General features: G+C 31.5%; 1 protein-coding gene across 1 annotated transcript; it reads right to left on the reverse strand.

Annotated features, from left to right (window-relative positions):
- Positions 1–11,228: 11,228 nt before the first annotated feature.
- On the reverse strand, positions 11,229–14,740 carry LOC114164085 (hydroxyproline O-galactosyltransferase GALT6-like). Its single transcript, XM_028048592.1, has 7 exons — positions 13,810–14,740; positions 13,158–13,390; positions 12,776–13,066; positions 12,562–12,690; positions 12,287–12,460; positions 11,892–11,999; positions 11,229–11,769 (listed from the first exon to the last, which is right to left on the reverse strand). Exons 1-7 carry the CDS (start codon positions 14,603–14,605, stop codon positions 11,560–11,562), a joined length of 1,941 nt encoding a protein of 646 aa, XP_027904393.1. The 5' UTR covers positions 14,606–14,740; the 3' UTR covers positions 11,229–11,559.
- Positions 14,741–15,916: the final 1,176 nt, after the last annotated feature.

Raw genomic sequence — 15,916 nt, forward strand, 5'->3', positions numbered from 1 at the left:
GATTTCCTATAATTGTGTTTGTTGAGCATGAGATACAAAAACATGTTAAAAATAGCTTTTCAGTTGCCTAAATGTTCTTTGGATATTTTGAGGTGTGTTAGCGCAGCAGCAACTAAGTTGAGCTCATGGAGGTGTGGAAATAAATTGTTTAAAACTTCATGACACCTTAAAGTTAAATCCAAGAATAAGAAATTAGCAAAATCACAAAAATTCAAGCCAAGCATTGCATGAAGACGACAAGAAAAGCTTGAACACGTGAAGAAGTTTGGCTAAACCAAGAAGAGAGCAACAAAAAAATTGGACCTTGCGATTTTTTTTAACTTTATGATAGAAGATAATTTGGGAAAAATATATCTTTAGATATTTTATTTGATATTTTTAAAAAATTATCTTATTTAATTATATCATAAAATATTAAAAGATAATAACTACCAAATTATTTTAAATATGACAAGATCTTCTTGAATCTTTTTAGATCCACAACAAACAAATATATCTTGAACATATTAGATTATTTAGAAGATAATTTGAGGAGATTGCAAATGTTTGATTTGGAAAATTAATACAAATACTAATTGGTGATAATTTATCATATATCTTTAATTAATTAATTAATTATATTATATTAGATATTGATATTATCAACTAACTATATTTGTCAAATAGTCTTTATCTCTCCAAATATTTTTAAAATAACTATAAAGATAAATAATATTTATCTTTATTTTAAAATATATTTGAGAGGTTTTAGCAACCGTAAAACCCAGTCCAAGTCCTAAAGAGACTAAGGGAGAAAGAGAAAAGACAAGCTCGACACTTCAAAAATTAGGCCCCCCTAAGGCTTCCTAAATTTTGAAGTGTCGAGCTTGTTTCTCTTCTACTCCCTTGATCTCTTTATATAGGACTTGGATTGAGTTTTGTTGTTGCTAAAATCTCTCAAATATCTTTTAAAATAAAGATAACGATAAATATTTAAAAATATTTGGAGAGATATAAACTATTTGACAAATATAGTTGGTTGATAATATCAATATCTAATATAATTAAATTAATTAATTAATTAAAGATATATGATAAATTATCACCAATTAATATTTGTATTCATTTTCCAAATCAACCCTTTGCAATCTCTTTAAATTATCTTCTGAATAATCCAATATCTTCAAGATATGTTTTTTGTTGTGGAACTAAAAAGATTCAAGAAGATCTTGTCATATTTAAAAAGATTTGGTAGTTATTATCTTTTAATATTTTATGATATAATTAAATAAGATAATTATTTAAAAATATCAAATAAAATATCTAAAGATATATTTTTTCCAAATTATCTTCTATCATAAAGATAAAGAAAACCGCAAAGTCCAATTTTTTTGTTGCTCTCTTCTTGGTTTATCCAAACTTCTTCACTTTTTCAAGCTTTTCTTACCGTCTTCATGCAATGCTTGGCTTGGATTTTTGTGATTTTGATAATTTCTTATTCTTGGATTTATCTTTAAGGTGTCATGAAGCTTTAAGCAATTTATTTTCACACCTCCATGAGCTCAACTTAGCTGCAACTGTATTAACACACCTCAAAATATCCAAAGAACATTTATGCAACTTAAAAGCTATTTTTAACATGTTTTTGTATCTCATGCTCAATAAACCCAATTATATGAAATCCAAATTAAATCAATCTTTAAGCACACAAATTCAATTAAATACTCAGACTTAAACATTAAATGAGGGCAAAAATACGCACTCATCATAACCACACACTTATCCTTTTGCACTACTGGGCAAAATTTAGCACTTGAGATAAATCAATATTCTAGAAATCAAGTTACCATGCATAAACAAACGGAAAGATTCTATTTTTCACACATGAGTTAATCTTTTGAATTCACAAGACAATCAATTATGAAAGAAAGCACTCAAGTTAAATGTGTATTTTCTCACCAAAATTCGCTAAGTGTTTTGGCTTGTGTTTTCACTCCATACTCATGCAAGTAAAAACTCATAATACTTAACAAGACTCTAATATTCACAAACTTTCAAAAAACATGCATTCAAAGATCATGAGGACTTTTTACAGGTTATAATGGGGCTAAGGCAAAGGTAGAAAAAATTTTAGGATTTTTGGGTTTTTGAAATAGTAATGTAGAAAGAATAATGGAGCATAATTTTAAAAATAACTCTTTTTCGTTTGTTGCTCTTTTTGACAAAAGAAGATGTCAGTGATAAAAAAAAACAAAAAACAAAAAATAAGAACTAAAATGATAAAAATTCTAACCGTGTTCCCCGACAACGGCGTCAAATTTGATAATGATGTCGTTGACGCGATCAAATTAATACTACTAAACTATAACAACTTCAGTATTGCTAAGATAGTAGTTAAGGAAATAGAAAGGGTAAAGTTAACCGTAAGTCGTCTCCCAACGAACACATAATTGATTTTTAACAAGTTAGTTCTTATAAAATCTATACAAAACGGTTAGTCAAATAAAATAGTATTTGAAAGAAAGAAATAAAAATGGAAAAAGATAAAATAAGATAAAAATAATAATAAAGAAAATAAGATTGATTCCATTGTTGGTTTCAAAATAGATTCATCATTGGTTATCTAAAGATTAGTGTTCAATTAATTATTGTTGTAGATTTGCAAATTAATCAATGTAAATTCTCAATTAATTTGTTGGCGTTCTCACTATTAACCAAAGTAAATTCTCAATCAAAATCAAAAGTAAATTTAACCAAAGTACATTCTCAATTAAATATTACTATCCTTAATCATGTTCATTCTTTTACCTCTAAAATCAAGCAAAAGCTAATTAACCAAAGTACATTCTTGATTAATTCTAGTTAAAATTTTCACCTCTAATCAAAAGTACATTCTCAATCATTAGTAAAAACCCATTCAATCACAAGAAAGTTTCTAAATTTAATCAAAGTAAATTCTCAATTAAAATTAAAAACCTTTGAACTCATATGATTGACATGCATATAGATTAAAACATCTCACTAATTAACTATGATGTAAAAATCATTACTTTTCACGTGATTCAAAGATAAAAGACATAGATGAATTAAAACCTCAACAATAATAAAAAGAACAAAGAAATTATTTCATTCTAACCTCAGAATCCATAGCGAAATTACAATGGAATCAACCCAAGAAGTTCAGCACTCCATGAAATACAAAATAAAATAAAAATAGAAGAAGGAGAGAAAAAGAAATTAGGCCCCCCTAACGGTTCCTAAATTTTGAAGTGTCGATCTTGTTTTTGTTCTACTCCCTTGGTCTCTTTATATAGGACTTGGACTGGGCTTTTTTGTTGCTAAAATCTCTCAAATATCTTTTAAAATAAAGATAAAGATAAATATTTAAAAATATTTGGAGAGATATAGACTATTTGACAAATATAGTTGGTTGATAATATCAATATCTAATATAGTTAAATTAATTAATTAAAGATATATGATAAATTATCACCAATTAATATTTGTATTAATTTTCCAAATCAGTCCTTTGCAATCTCCTTAAATTATCTTCTAAATAATCCAATATCTTCAAGATATATTTGTTTATTGTGGAACTAAAAAGATTCAAGAAGATCTTGTCATATTTAAAAAGATTTGGTAGTTATTATCTTTTAATATTTTATGATATAATTAAATAAGATAATTATTTAAAAATATCAAATAAAATATCTAAAAATATATTTTTTCCAAATTATCTTCTATCATAAAGATAAAGAAAACCGCAAGGTCCAATTTTTTTGTTGCTCTCTTCTTGGTTTAGCCAAACTTCACTTTTCAAACTTTTCTTGCCATCTTCATGCAATGCTTGGCTTGGATTTTTGTGATTTTGATAATTTCTTATTCTTGGATTTATCTTTAAGTTGTCATGAAGCTTTAAGCAATTTATTTCCACACCTCCATGAGCTCAACTTAGTTGCAACTGCACTAACACACCTCAAAATATCCAAAGAACATTTATGCAACTAAAAAGTTATTTTTAACATGTTTTTGTATCTCATGCTCAATAAACCCAATTAAATCAATCTTTAAGCACACAAATTCAATTAAATACCCAGAATCAAACATTAAATGAGGGTAAAAAATACGCATTCATTAGTGAGCAATGCTTTGGAAAAACAATCCATGTCTAGTGAAAGTGACATTTTTTCTTATTGATTTAACTTGTATGATACACTGAGTTAGTCACCATGGTTGGTTAATTACAAATCTTGTTGTAAATTTAGTATAGAATGTAAGACCCGTGAAAATTAATTAATTAAATAATTAATTAATTAATAAATGCGGGTAGTGAGAGCCTTTATGACATTAAATGTTAATGGGTGTGACGTGGAAAAGTACTAGCTCAAGTGGTTAAGAGTACTTAATTATGTGAGATGACTTGGGTTTAAGTCCTAGGTATGCCATTATATGTTGTTTGATTATTTAAATTTTAATATTATGCATGATCATGTTGTGTGATAATAAGATTATAGAATTATATGAATTGTCATGAAACATGATTGGTTGAATTGGTTGTGCATTTGAATGGTGACTGAGTGGTCAAGGGTTTAAATCTTGGTGGCTCCAATTTAATTCTCTTTTTGCTAAAATAGGGTACGACATGAATATGAAAAGGTGGAAAGAACCCTAGCATAAGGGGGTAGCTAGGAGGGCTGAAAAACAACTAATAAAGGCCTTGAATAACAATTAACTTACTTTAAAAGGCAAGTTTTGAGTGAGGATAGGGGTTTTGGGAAATTGTTTTTTGAGGGCTTTGCAAAGGATGCAAAAATTGAGAGTGAGTTGAGAGGATTGTGGCAATTGAGAGCATAGGGAAGGGAAGGTGTTAGGCTGCCTAGTCATCAATGAGGGATTTTCAACATTCTGTGTTTTTCTAAGCAAAGGAAAAGTTCAGGTTAGGGGAGCTGAACCTAATTTTCGTATTGTTATTTTAGGTGTATAAATTTGATAATTGTATGGTATGAAATTAGTGTTATATGCAATCTGAGTTTGAGGTTGGGGTGCTTTGATATTGTTGCTTGAAAGTCCTACCAATTGTATGGGTATGAGGGACTCATGCACTATTCACGTGGTTTATGATTCTAAACTGATTTTTGGGACTATATTGGGTCTCTACTTTTATAAATTGCATTCTGTGAGATAAGAATTTCGTGTGGCATGTGCTGTGATTCAGAATCTGGTTGGTTGATATTGTGTGCAATGACATGCTATGCATTCTTATAATTAGAGTGAGGGTTTTGGGTATTGAATGGTTATAATTTATTAAACATTGGGTTTTGGTAGTTCCATTGGATGTAAATATGTATACTGATAGGTTGATTGTTGATATGGAATGCTTGGTATTGTGTCTATTGAGTTTTGGGTATGGTTTTGGTTGTTTTCGTGATTGAACAGTGGCGAAACTCTGCAAGTTTCGCCCAAGCGAATCCTTCTTTCCTAGGCGAGAGTTGCAGGACTTCATTCAGGGTTTAGGATCGAGCAATTCGCTCAGGCGACTGAGGTTGGAGTTGAGCAAAACGCAGTCTTGCTCAGGCGAGAGTGGCTCGCCTAAGCGAGTCCAGCAAGGAAGCCTGTACCATTTTGAGCACGACTTCTCGTCCAGACGAGAAGTTTTGAGTTTTGAGCGATGGATACTCTCCCCTAGGCGAGAGTGGCTCACCTAAGCGAGTTCACGAAGTGGTTTGACGCAAATTCTAAGTTTAATTCTCGTTCAGGCGAGGGCTGGGTGTTTTGGGCACAAGTATGATTCGCTCAGGCGAGAAGAGCTCGCCTAAGCGAGATGTGATGGTGAAGTCACTGTTGAACACTCGCACAGGTGAGGTGGGGTGGCTTAAGCGAGGCTAATGGGCTAGCCTGGGCGAAGAGCTCTAGCTTAAGCAAGTATACTACGAGTTTCATGTTTGTGGGTGATGTATAGACTGTTTGATTGTGAGTTTCTAAAGTATAGGAATTATATGCTTGTAATTGTGGTGTTTGGACTAAGTCCAATAGGGGTCTGGGATGTGCTTGATGGTTGGACACATGATGGGCATGGAACTAGGTAGTTCCCGTCGGCTGCTAAGTGGCAAGGAGTCCTTAGTATGGTGATTGCGTGCGTGCCATGGTCCAAGCGAGGGAGGCTTGGATGTTTACTACAGACGAGGAGTCTGTAGAGCAGGACTATGAGTAGGATAGGCTCGTAGGGTTGGACCACGAATGGGTTAGTTTCGTGGGAGCACAGTGAAGTTCCAAGACCTAGTTCATGCATATGACTCATGAAGGATTATGAGATCATGGATGGTTAATTTGAAAATAATGAAATACTTTAGTGATGTTAGCTTCTTTGGGATGGATGACATATTTATTATATGTATTTATATATTTGTCATAGTTCACCCTATCTGTGTGTGTGTGGCGATGATTGGATAACTTGTTATCCGGGAGTAGATGATTTGACAGGTGAGTCAGGAGATGCTTAGAGGCGGAGTGCAGGGGCTGCCTGGGGCTTTTGAAAGGACTTTCTTTTAAAGAATTTTGATGTAATTTTTAATTATGTGCTTTGGTAGATTTTGTAATAAAGAAATTTCGAATATTTGAACTATGTTATGGTTAAAGTTTCGCTTTAAATTTTCCCGCCTTTTGGGAATATGCGATTATAAAATGAGGTTTTATTAATATTATTGTGTTTTAATTTATTTTATTTATTCATTTATAATTGCTTAAAAGTAATATTCCTTAGGGATGTTACATAGAATGTCTCGAATGAATCTATCAATTATCATTATAGTGTGTAATATCACTATAGAGTTGCCCCTATTAGCATGGTTAGGAAGATTATGTACAATATATCGAGGTTGTCATGTAATTGATTTTCATGAATAATATAGGCCTTTGAAAGTGCATCTTGATAATTGAAGTTGTACTTTTTGATGTCAGGACACTTTCACTTGAATGGAAGGCTAATGACCGTGACCTCATGTGTAAAAGGATAATGCATGTCAATGCTTTTATTTGTGAAATATTTTAGATGAGGTGTTGAGACTACTCTCAATTGTTCGTTATGTTGAACGAGCATTTGTGAGAGTTGTTTGGTATGGTCAATAGTTTGGTTTTGGGTGAGTCTTTTCTCGAATTCAAGAATTTAAACATTTTCTCAATTTCTTAAAGGTTGTGAGTTCAATTATCATTCTTAGTGTTTCATGTATGTTGATCATGAACATGGTCTAACTAGTCACACAAGCCTTATAATTAGTTTTGTTGAACCTCCAAATTTTAGCGAGTTGTGCCCTAATTAGATTACTTTCCTTAATTTGTTGTAGTTGTATATTTTTTGATTTTGTTTCCTTGTTATTTTGGAAATGTTTTCTTTATATGCTTTAAGGTTATTCACTATTGAAGGGTTCAACTCAACAATTAGTGAATACAATATGACAATTTAGACTTCAATTAAAACCATAAAATGAATGGTTTGAAAAAAAATTTTACCGAAACCCTACGACGGACACCAAATATTCTTATAAAAAATAAGCTTCATTTGGACGAGGTGTGTGAAAAATGAAATTTACTTTTTGAGTTTGTGAAATTCTTACTGATAAACACAAATTAAGTTGTTGAAGATTCGAAAAAAGTTTGATTGTAAAAAATTTATCCTACATGTAAGTCAATAAAGGCTTAATATAATAACAACGAATAAATATAGAGTTAAATAAATACTTCCTTGAATATTAATATATATTTATAGACTTTTGTGTCTCAATAATTTAAGAAAGATGAATAATAAAAAATACATACCATTTATGAAGTTTACTAAGAATTTATAGTTTCTACAATTTTAAGTTTCCTAATCTAGGAGATATTCATATTTTAGAATTTATATAGACTATTATAGATATTGAAACATAATATTCTTTGTTCCTTATCTATTGAATCAACACTAATTACTTTTTAGATCAATGGTTGAGGGTCACTTAACAAACATATATGATCTTGGCGTGGAATTGAACCATCAATTGCAATAAAAAGGATTTGCACAAGAGCTGGATAGCAATGTTGCATTCAAGCGCTTGTTTGTAACATAACTAAGATGGAAATAAAATAAACATGAAAAGTTGAATACAAAGAAAACCAAACCAAAATCATATTGATCAAATCTTCGTGAAAAAATTATGAAAGAAAATTTTTACATCCCATGTAAAGTGATCATGATATAAAAAAGTGGGATGTGAAACATTTTAGAAAATGACATTCGTAGAATATTTTAACAAACAATATATTCTATTTTGATATTAAAATGTGCATTGTTGTCAGAAAAAAGTGTAGACTTTTCAAGGTGGAAAATGCAGTTTGGCTAACAAGTCGAGTTGTGACTCTGATAATTGATTGTCAAGTTTGTTGAAGACGATGGAAGATTCACTTGTAAAAAATTCTCTAATGTATAAGTTAATAAGAACAAATGCAATTATAAGTATATAAGTGAGTATGAGAATTGATCTTAACAATATTATCTAAATGCACTTAAGGTTGAAACATTAACGCCTTCTATGACAATGAAAATGATGTCCCAAACACAAACACTTGTTTTAGTATTTTCAATAGCTCTACATCGTTTAGGAATTGAGGCAAAGGGTATAGAGATTCCTCCTTCAATCTTCAAGAATCCAAGCAACTAGTTTTATGTTCTCGATCCTTATTCAAGGAGCCCAAATGCCTATAAATACACTAATTTATTAGAAAGTACCCACTCAACTATTTTTACTCAGTTCTATACAATTATTCTATAGATAATCTCTTCTCAATTTTTACAACAACTCGACAATAAATCATTAAAATGATCAAATCGACTCTTAATTACCACTCTTTCCACTTTAGATAAATTACATTTTCATTGGGTAAAAATACTTTGGTTTCTAACTTAATTGTGATCATGAATGATTTCACAAATTTTAGAAAAAAAAAATCCACTCTAAGGATATATATATATATATATATATATATATATATATATATATATATATATATATATATATATTTCTCTTCGTCTCAAGTTGATGGATCTTCTCACTTGAAAGATCCCCTATATCGATAATACACATTCCAGTTGACCGAACCTAATTCGAATTGTTTTGTTCCGAAGCAAAGAGATTCACGGGACAATTTGTCTTATTCAAATGTTCACAACCAAGAAGTATTGAATTTTATTTTTGTTTTCGGATAGGCCCTGAAAGGAGAAGAAATGTTAGAATGTCAATAGACGTCTATATTTTAAATTCATCCATATATATATATATAATAAATAAAGTGGGTGAAATTCAAAAAATACTTTAACTTAAGTAAATAATGGATGTATCGATAGTAACTTAAATTGTGCAATAACTTTTTCTCACAAAAGTAGTTAAAATATATAAAGATAATATTGACGATAGTTTAAAGAAATTTGAACGATGGTTGAGTTGAATTAAATAAGCAGATAATGTTGAATAAATAAAATTGTCTAAAATGAATAGTTATGATCATTTCAAATAGCGGGTTGAAATTTTATGAATATTCCACTCGACCGTATTTAAATATTTATAAATTTAAAAATTATATTTAAAAGTTAATTGTTAATATGATATTATTAAGTTAAAATTTAATTGTAATTTATTTAAAATTATTATTAAAATTATACATGTCTTTTTAGTTAATGATTTTACTATATTTTTGTCAGTTATTTAAAATAAAAATTATTTTTTCATAAAAAAATAATTTAATTTAAATTACAACCAGAATCCAATTAATCTAATAAATCAAATGGTTAGATATAAATTTTAAAATATTAAATCTGAGTTATACTAAATTGGTCATGATCAAAATCCGATCCAACCAAATCCACGTTATAGTTGAACAAAAATTAATATTTTACTATAAAAATGAATACTCATTTTATACATTTACTATCGGTCTAAAAGTTTGATTAATCAATGTCAATAAGAGTTTTATACATTTACTGTTGGTCTAAAAGTTTGAATAATCAATGTCAATACTCGTTTTATACATTTACTATTGGTCTAAAACTTTGATCAACTTGGAGCTTGTGCAATTATATTTTGCCTTGTAATCATGAACTCTGATTTATTAAATCTAAATTTTGCTTGTTATATGTATATTTATTAAACTAATCCTATAATTAACATCGTATAGGAGAAGAATAATACGAATAAGAGATTTATGAATAAAATACTTAAAATTTAAAGAAAATTTTTGCAATGTAATTGTGAGGAATCGAAGAAAAAAAAATGAATTTCACATTTATAAGAAAATATAAATTTATTAATTTAAAATTTTAGACAAAAAAATAATATTATAATTTTTATATAAAGTAATGATATTGTATTAATATTGAATCTTCCTCGTAGCATTTCTTCAAACGACATCTAAAAGGATAAGAAAAAAGAAGTAAAAGGCTACTATGTTTTAAGATCATTCCTCGACCTGTGCAAATACAAGAAACTATTTTTAATAAATTAATCGATTTTCTGGATTGTGAATATTTTGAAATATAAAAATTCAGTGAAGCATTAAAATAAAATTCATTGACCTGGTTCACTCGACTAAAACTGGGACCAGCATGGTGTGTCACCATCATTCGTGTGCGCAAACAAACTTTACTGAGATCAAAATTCTATCTATTATGAATAACTTTTGTAATAAGTAGTTAATATGTTTGTCCCTCAAAGCTTAATTGTTACTTTCACAACAACTCATCGCCCACGCCTACCCTTCTGTGCGTTGACAAATATTCTGTTTAACTTTTTCAGAAAAAAATAAATTGAATTTTTAAAAAGGTCAAAAAAGCGAACTTTTAAAAAATCTAATAAAAAATTTACAAATTAACTTCTACATTAATTCATTTTTGTTTATATCTTTATTTTCTCTAAACTCTTTTATAAGTAATTAGATTTTTCTTCTGTACTTAACACAATTCACAATTTTAACTTGTAACTTTGATTTTTGTATGCAGTTTACCTTTGAGTTTTAATTGTTTATACATTTTTCTACTGGATTACATCTAAAATAAAACAAATTACAAACAATTAAAAACTAAAGGATCAAAGTTTCGTAAGAATTATTCAACAACTAAAATTGAGAGAAAAAATAGGCAACTTCGGAGGGACTTTACCCAAAAAAGCAAACCGGGTTAGAATGATGGTGGAATGGAAAGTTGAACAAAAAATGGAACGAGGGGAGCAGGCAAAAAGCACCATCTTGGTGTAATAATTGATCTATATTTTCTATGGATACAAGAGCTATCCCTCGAATGATTTTACAGAAGTTGTATCATCATCATCATCAACCAATCCCAATCCCGAGCCAAAAGAATTGAGGACCCAAAAAGGGTACAAAAAGAGAACAAGAAAACCAATAATATTATAAACTGAGAATAAAAAAGGCCATTTTATACAGGGCTATGTTTAACTAACCAAGCTCCACAGTTATATACAATATTCGATGGCAAATGGCTTCACTGCAAAACTTGTTTTCTCTGTCCTTCTAAGGGAATCAAAGATCACAACCTATGTGTCATCTCACGTCACAGCACTGAGGCCTTGTCTGCCTTTGCAGTTTATCCCACAGACACATCATCTGCCTAGGTGATTGGTAATGGGCGGTGTAATAGTCTTCTATGCAACCAAATTGGCAGAAGTTCAAGCTATGAGAATAGTGTACAGCTTTTGACCGGTTAAATTGCTCTACCCACATTCCCATACTCACATCTTCCATCTTAAACAACTGCATCAGGAACATATCACACTAACATTCAGCCAAACAGAATTTCAAATGGAAGGAATTCACTCATTCAGGTAAAGAACAACACGAAAAGAATAATATAGATAATGTTTACTAATACTAACCCTTAATTTATGCATTTCAAATTCAGATACAATATATCGTGCAATATCTGATGACAAAATATATCCCGGGCCATTAGCATAGGGTGGGTAATCCTCTTCTGGCCATTCCTGAAAAAAAAGAAACAAAACCATCAATGTTTTAACACACCAAGATTTTTCCTGCAAGATGTTTAATGTGGCCAATGCCACAATACCAAAAAAAGGGTCACACAGTTCATAATTCACACTGCCGACAGAGGGTGCAACTGCAATTTGGAGCTAAGAAAACAGGTAAATTTAGGCCTTCTAAAATAATTATTTCAGAAGCATTACTAAAATAATTATTATTTCAAGATTATTCTCATTCAGAATTTAACGTTTGAACAAAAGCATTCCGATGGATGCTGATTACTTACTTCATATGTCACTGCCCATTTCCCATATCGCAAGGGTTTATGATAGTAATTTATGTTACCGATATAAAAACTGGTATCATCTGGAACCTTCCTTGCTTCACTGATAACGGCATCCACTCTAACAAAAGTATCATCATCCCCTTTCATGATATACTTGGCAGAAACCGTATGAACCTGTGAACAACAAACCACATCTTATATTCCATACAAAAAATCTTAAATATCATTCGAAACTTGGTAGTTCATAGCACGATTGTTTTAAATCGATAACTCACCCCATATTCACATATAGCCACTGTTTTCAAGACAACAAGATCATAGTTATCTAAGTAAGGCACTATAACAATATCACCAAAAAAGTCTGCTTCCTTCTTCAACTCTACATTAATTTCCTGTCTTGCATGCTGCCAAGATTTCAATCAAATAGTAAGAAATAAACGCCAGCTGAACATCAGAAACGAAATAACAACTGCAAAAACAAAAACCGACCAGTGCAACAAAGAATCGAGCAACCACTGCTCCAGATTTGACAAGCCTATGCTGCATCCATGACTTCCTCACAGCCATCCTCTCAGAAAAATGGTTTCCAGCTGAGAGAACACCAACGAACAATTCTACGCCAGAGTCAGGAAGTGGCTGGGCACGCCACCTGGTGGAAAATTCGAGATGCCTCTGTGGGGAAAAACTGGGATGCGATGAAGGCAAAGACGCTGCAAATACAGAGTGAACATCAATGTCTCCGGCCAACGAAAGCCCAGTGGCATCCTCAAGAGTAAAACCCTGCCAAAATCAAAATGCAAAATGAAGTGATTAAGCAAATCAATCTTCAAGTCCAGGTAGAAAACTTCAAGGGGAAGGGTATATCACTCACAGCGCGATAAGGAAAAGATGCTACATGTCTCCCATCAACAGTAACATGATACCCCTCCAGCCCAGCACTAATTGTAAGAACAAAAAGCTTCCCCTCAGAGAACGGGAATGGCCAGTCAACGTTTACTTTCTTGGTGCGCCCTATAAGTCTTTTCAACCACCACGTCGACTTAGACTCCTCTAAGTGCTGTTCATCATCCCTAATCCACTTCTCGCACTTCACCATCCTATCAACTGCACCCAATGTAAGCAATAACTCAATTCAATTCAATCAACCACAACCGGACACAAGCAGCCTCACCACACAAAATGGAACATCACAAATTTCTTTAAGAAAATTACACTTTCAATTGGGCATAAAACCAGACATCTAGTCAATCATCTATGGATGACATTTGTGGTTGAATAGCGTTTAAAAATAGTCATTACGTTCTAAACAGTTTCTTCAATCCGAAGAAGGAAAAACAAGTAAAATTTAGAAAAAAAATTCAAAGCAAAGATCAAAGAGTACCATATAACTGATAACACAATAAAATGACTAGTAAACATCCACACAATAAAACAATGCCTGATCACCAATTTCCAAGTTAATCACGCGAAATCAAACTTCTAAACAGGCGAAAAAAAAATCCAATTTCAGTTTCGAAACTCACCGGTATCATCATCGGCCTTGGATTTCCAACCGTCGCACCTGAGAGCGGAACCCCATTGCATGCGATAACACGTGTTGAGTTCAATCACAGGCTTCCCACTCCAATCTCCCTTCAACCTCGGATTGAAGTGAAAAACCCTAGGAGGCTCTTCACCGTCCACCGTCTTCAGCCCCTGCAACTCCACCACGAACTGTGACACCATCACCGGTTCATTCTCCGTCACAACCGCTATATTCGGCTCGAAATCCGGCCGCGCCGCCAACGGCTTCCCAACGATCGTCACGTGTGACCCCAATGTGAGCCCACACGGCAGTGGCACGACGCCCAATGCATCCTTACCTGACAGAGAAACCGAACCGGGACACGAACTGGACCGGTTCTCGGGCTTCGACACAACGGTCCGCAACTTTCCAGATTCAAGGTCCGTCCAAAGCCTCCGTCCCATCTGGCGCGCACGCTTTACGAGCTTGTAGAGCTCCAACGACCCGTCGTTGGCGTTGGATTCGAACACGGCGTCGTTCAGGACCAACCCGGAAACCACGCTGCGGCGAGCGAGTTGACTCGGCGAGTCAGCGTTGGAAACCGTTTTCAAAGGCCGCGCCGGGGACTCCTTCAGTAGCGAGTCTTCTTCGCTGAGGAGCTTGGGAGTGCGCGTGGCGACGGTGGTGAAGTCGGTTTTGAAAACGAGAGGGATTTCGAGTGTTACGAGTACGAGGTACAAGAAAAACGCACCGATTAGAAACTGAATCGATCGTTTTCGTGTTAACATAAACAACGTTTGAAGGTTTCGCTTCATGTTGCTCTGTTTTTCTTTCTTTTTTTCCTTTTTGCGAAGATTCTTCAAACGCTGTTTTTCTCTCTCTCTCCCCTCAGTTATGGAGAAGAGAACAGAGACGTGAGAGAAGGAGGAGGTGACCGACTTTGTGGAATAATATAAAAATGCAAAAAATTAAATAAGAAACGGCAACGGTTTGAAGTTTTGAAAGGAAAAATAGGAAAATAATAATAGTGGAATTGAAATTTCGTTGAAGTGGCCGAGGCTGGCCCACTCAGCATTAAACTTTGTTGCCAACGGATCCTTTTGCTTTTGTGTCACATGAGACGAATTTTTCTGAACCAAATAGTTGTTCTTTGTGATTAATTAAGGAACAAATAAGAAAAACTTTTGGTGTGTATGGGATCTGTTTACGTGTTAATCAAAATATATATTAAATGTTCTAAGAAGTTATTTATGGTTCTGTTTTAAAACATTAAATAAACCTTAAAACTGAAAATTAGATTCAAAACTTCTAAATACATTTTTAAACGTATGTATATTAATTATCTCTCTCAACGTATATTCCTAATTGTTCTAATTATTTCTTCATGAAATTTTACATCTATTCTTATCTATTGTCTTTTATTAAGACAATTATAATTAAGTGTGAATATTAATATGAAATATATACTCAAAATAAGAAAATATTTATTATATATTATTTAAATAAGTTAGAATTTAATATTACTTTTTTAAGAATTGATTTAAAAAATATATACTGTATAGTTTAATATTTTTGAAGTATTGGGATAACTCATTATTATTTTATTTTCCGTTAGTATAAACATAAAGTAAAAAATAATTTCTTTCGATAGAGATTCAGAAGTTGTCAGAAAGATATTTCCCAACTGAAAATTATTTTCAAAAAGATATATGTATATCAATTAAAATAATTTTGTATTATTATCGTTATTATCGTATATTATATTATTATTCAGAGATAACTATTTTCAATATCTTTTATGTAATAATAAAGATAAATAGTCAATTTATTATAATAAGAATTTGTTTTTAGTATAATAAAAAAATTTAGAGTTCTAATCTAAATTATATTAATGATTATGTTCATTTATTGTTTTTCATCATAATTATTATACGAGTTATTAAAGAAAACATTAATGTCAATGATTAGCGTAAAATAATTTTTTCTTTGATACCTTTTAAATTTAAAAAAATTAATATTAATTTTCGCTTTGAACACATATAATAATTATTAAAAATCAAATACATATTAAATTACTTTAATAACAAAGTTTAAATCAAATTAATAGAAATAAAAATTTGTACTAA

Source organism: Vigna unguiculata, chromosome 9, assembly GCF_004118075.2.
Source record: "Vigna unguiculata cultivar IT97K-499-35 chromosome 9, ASM411807v1, whole genome shotgun sequence".
In the NCBI taxonomy this organism is placed as follows: Eukaryota; Viridiplantae; Streptophyta; class Magnoliopsida; order Fabales; family Fabaceae; genus Vigna; species Vigna unguiculata.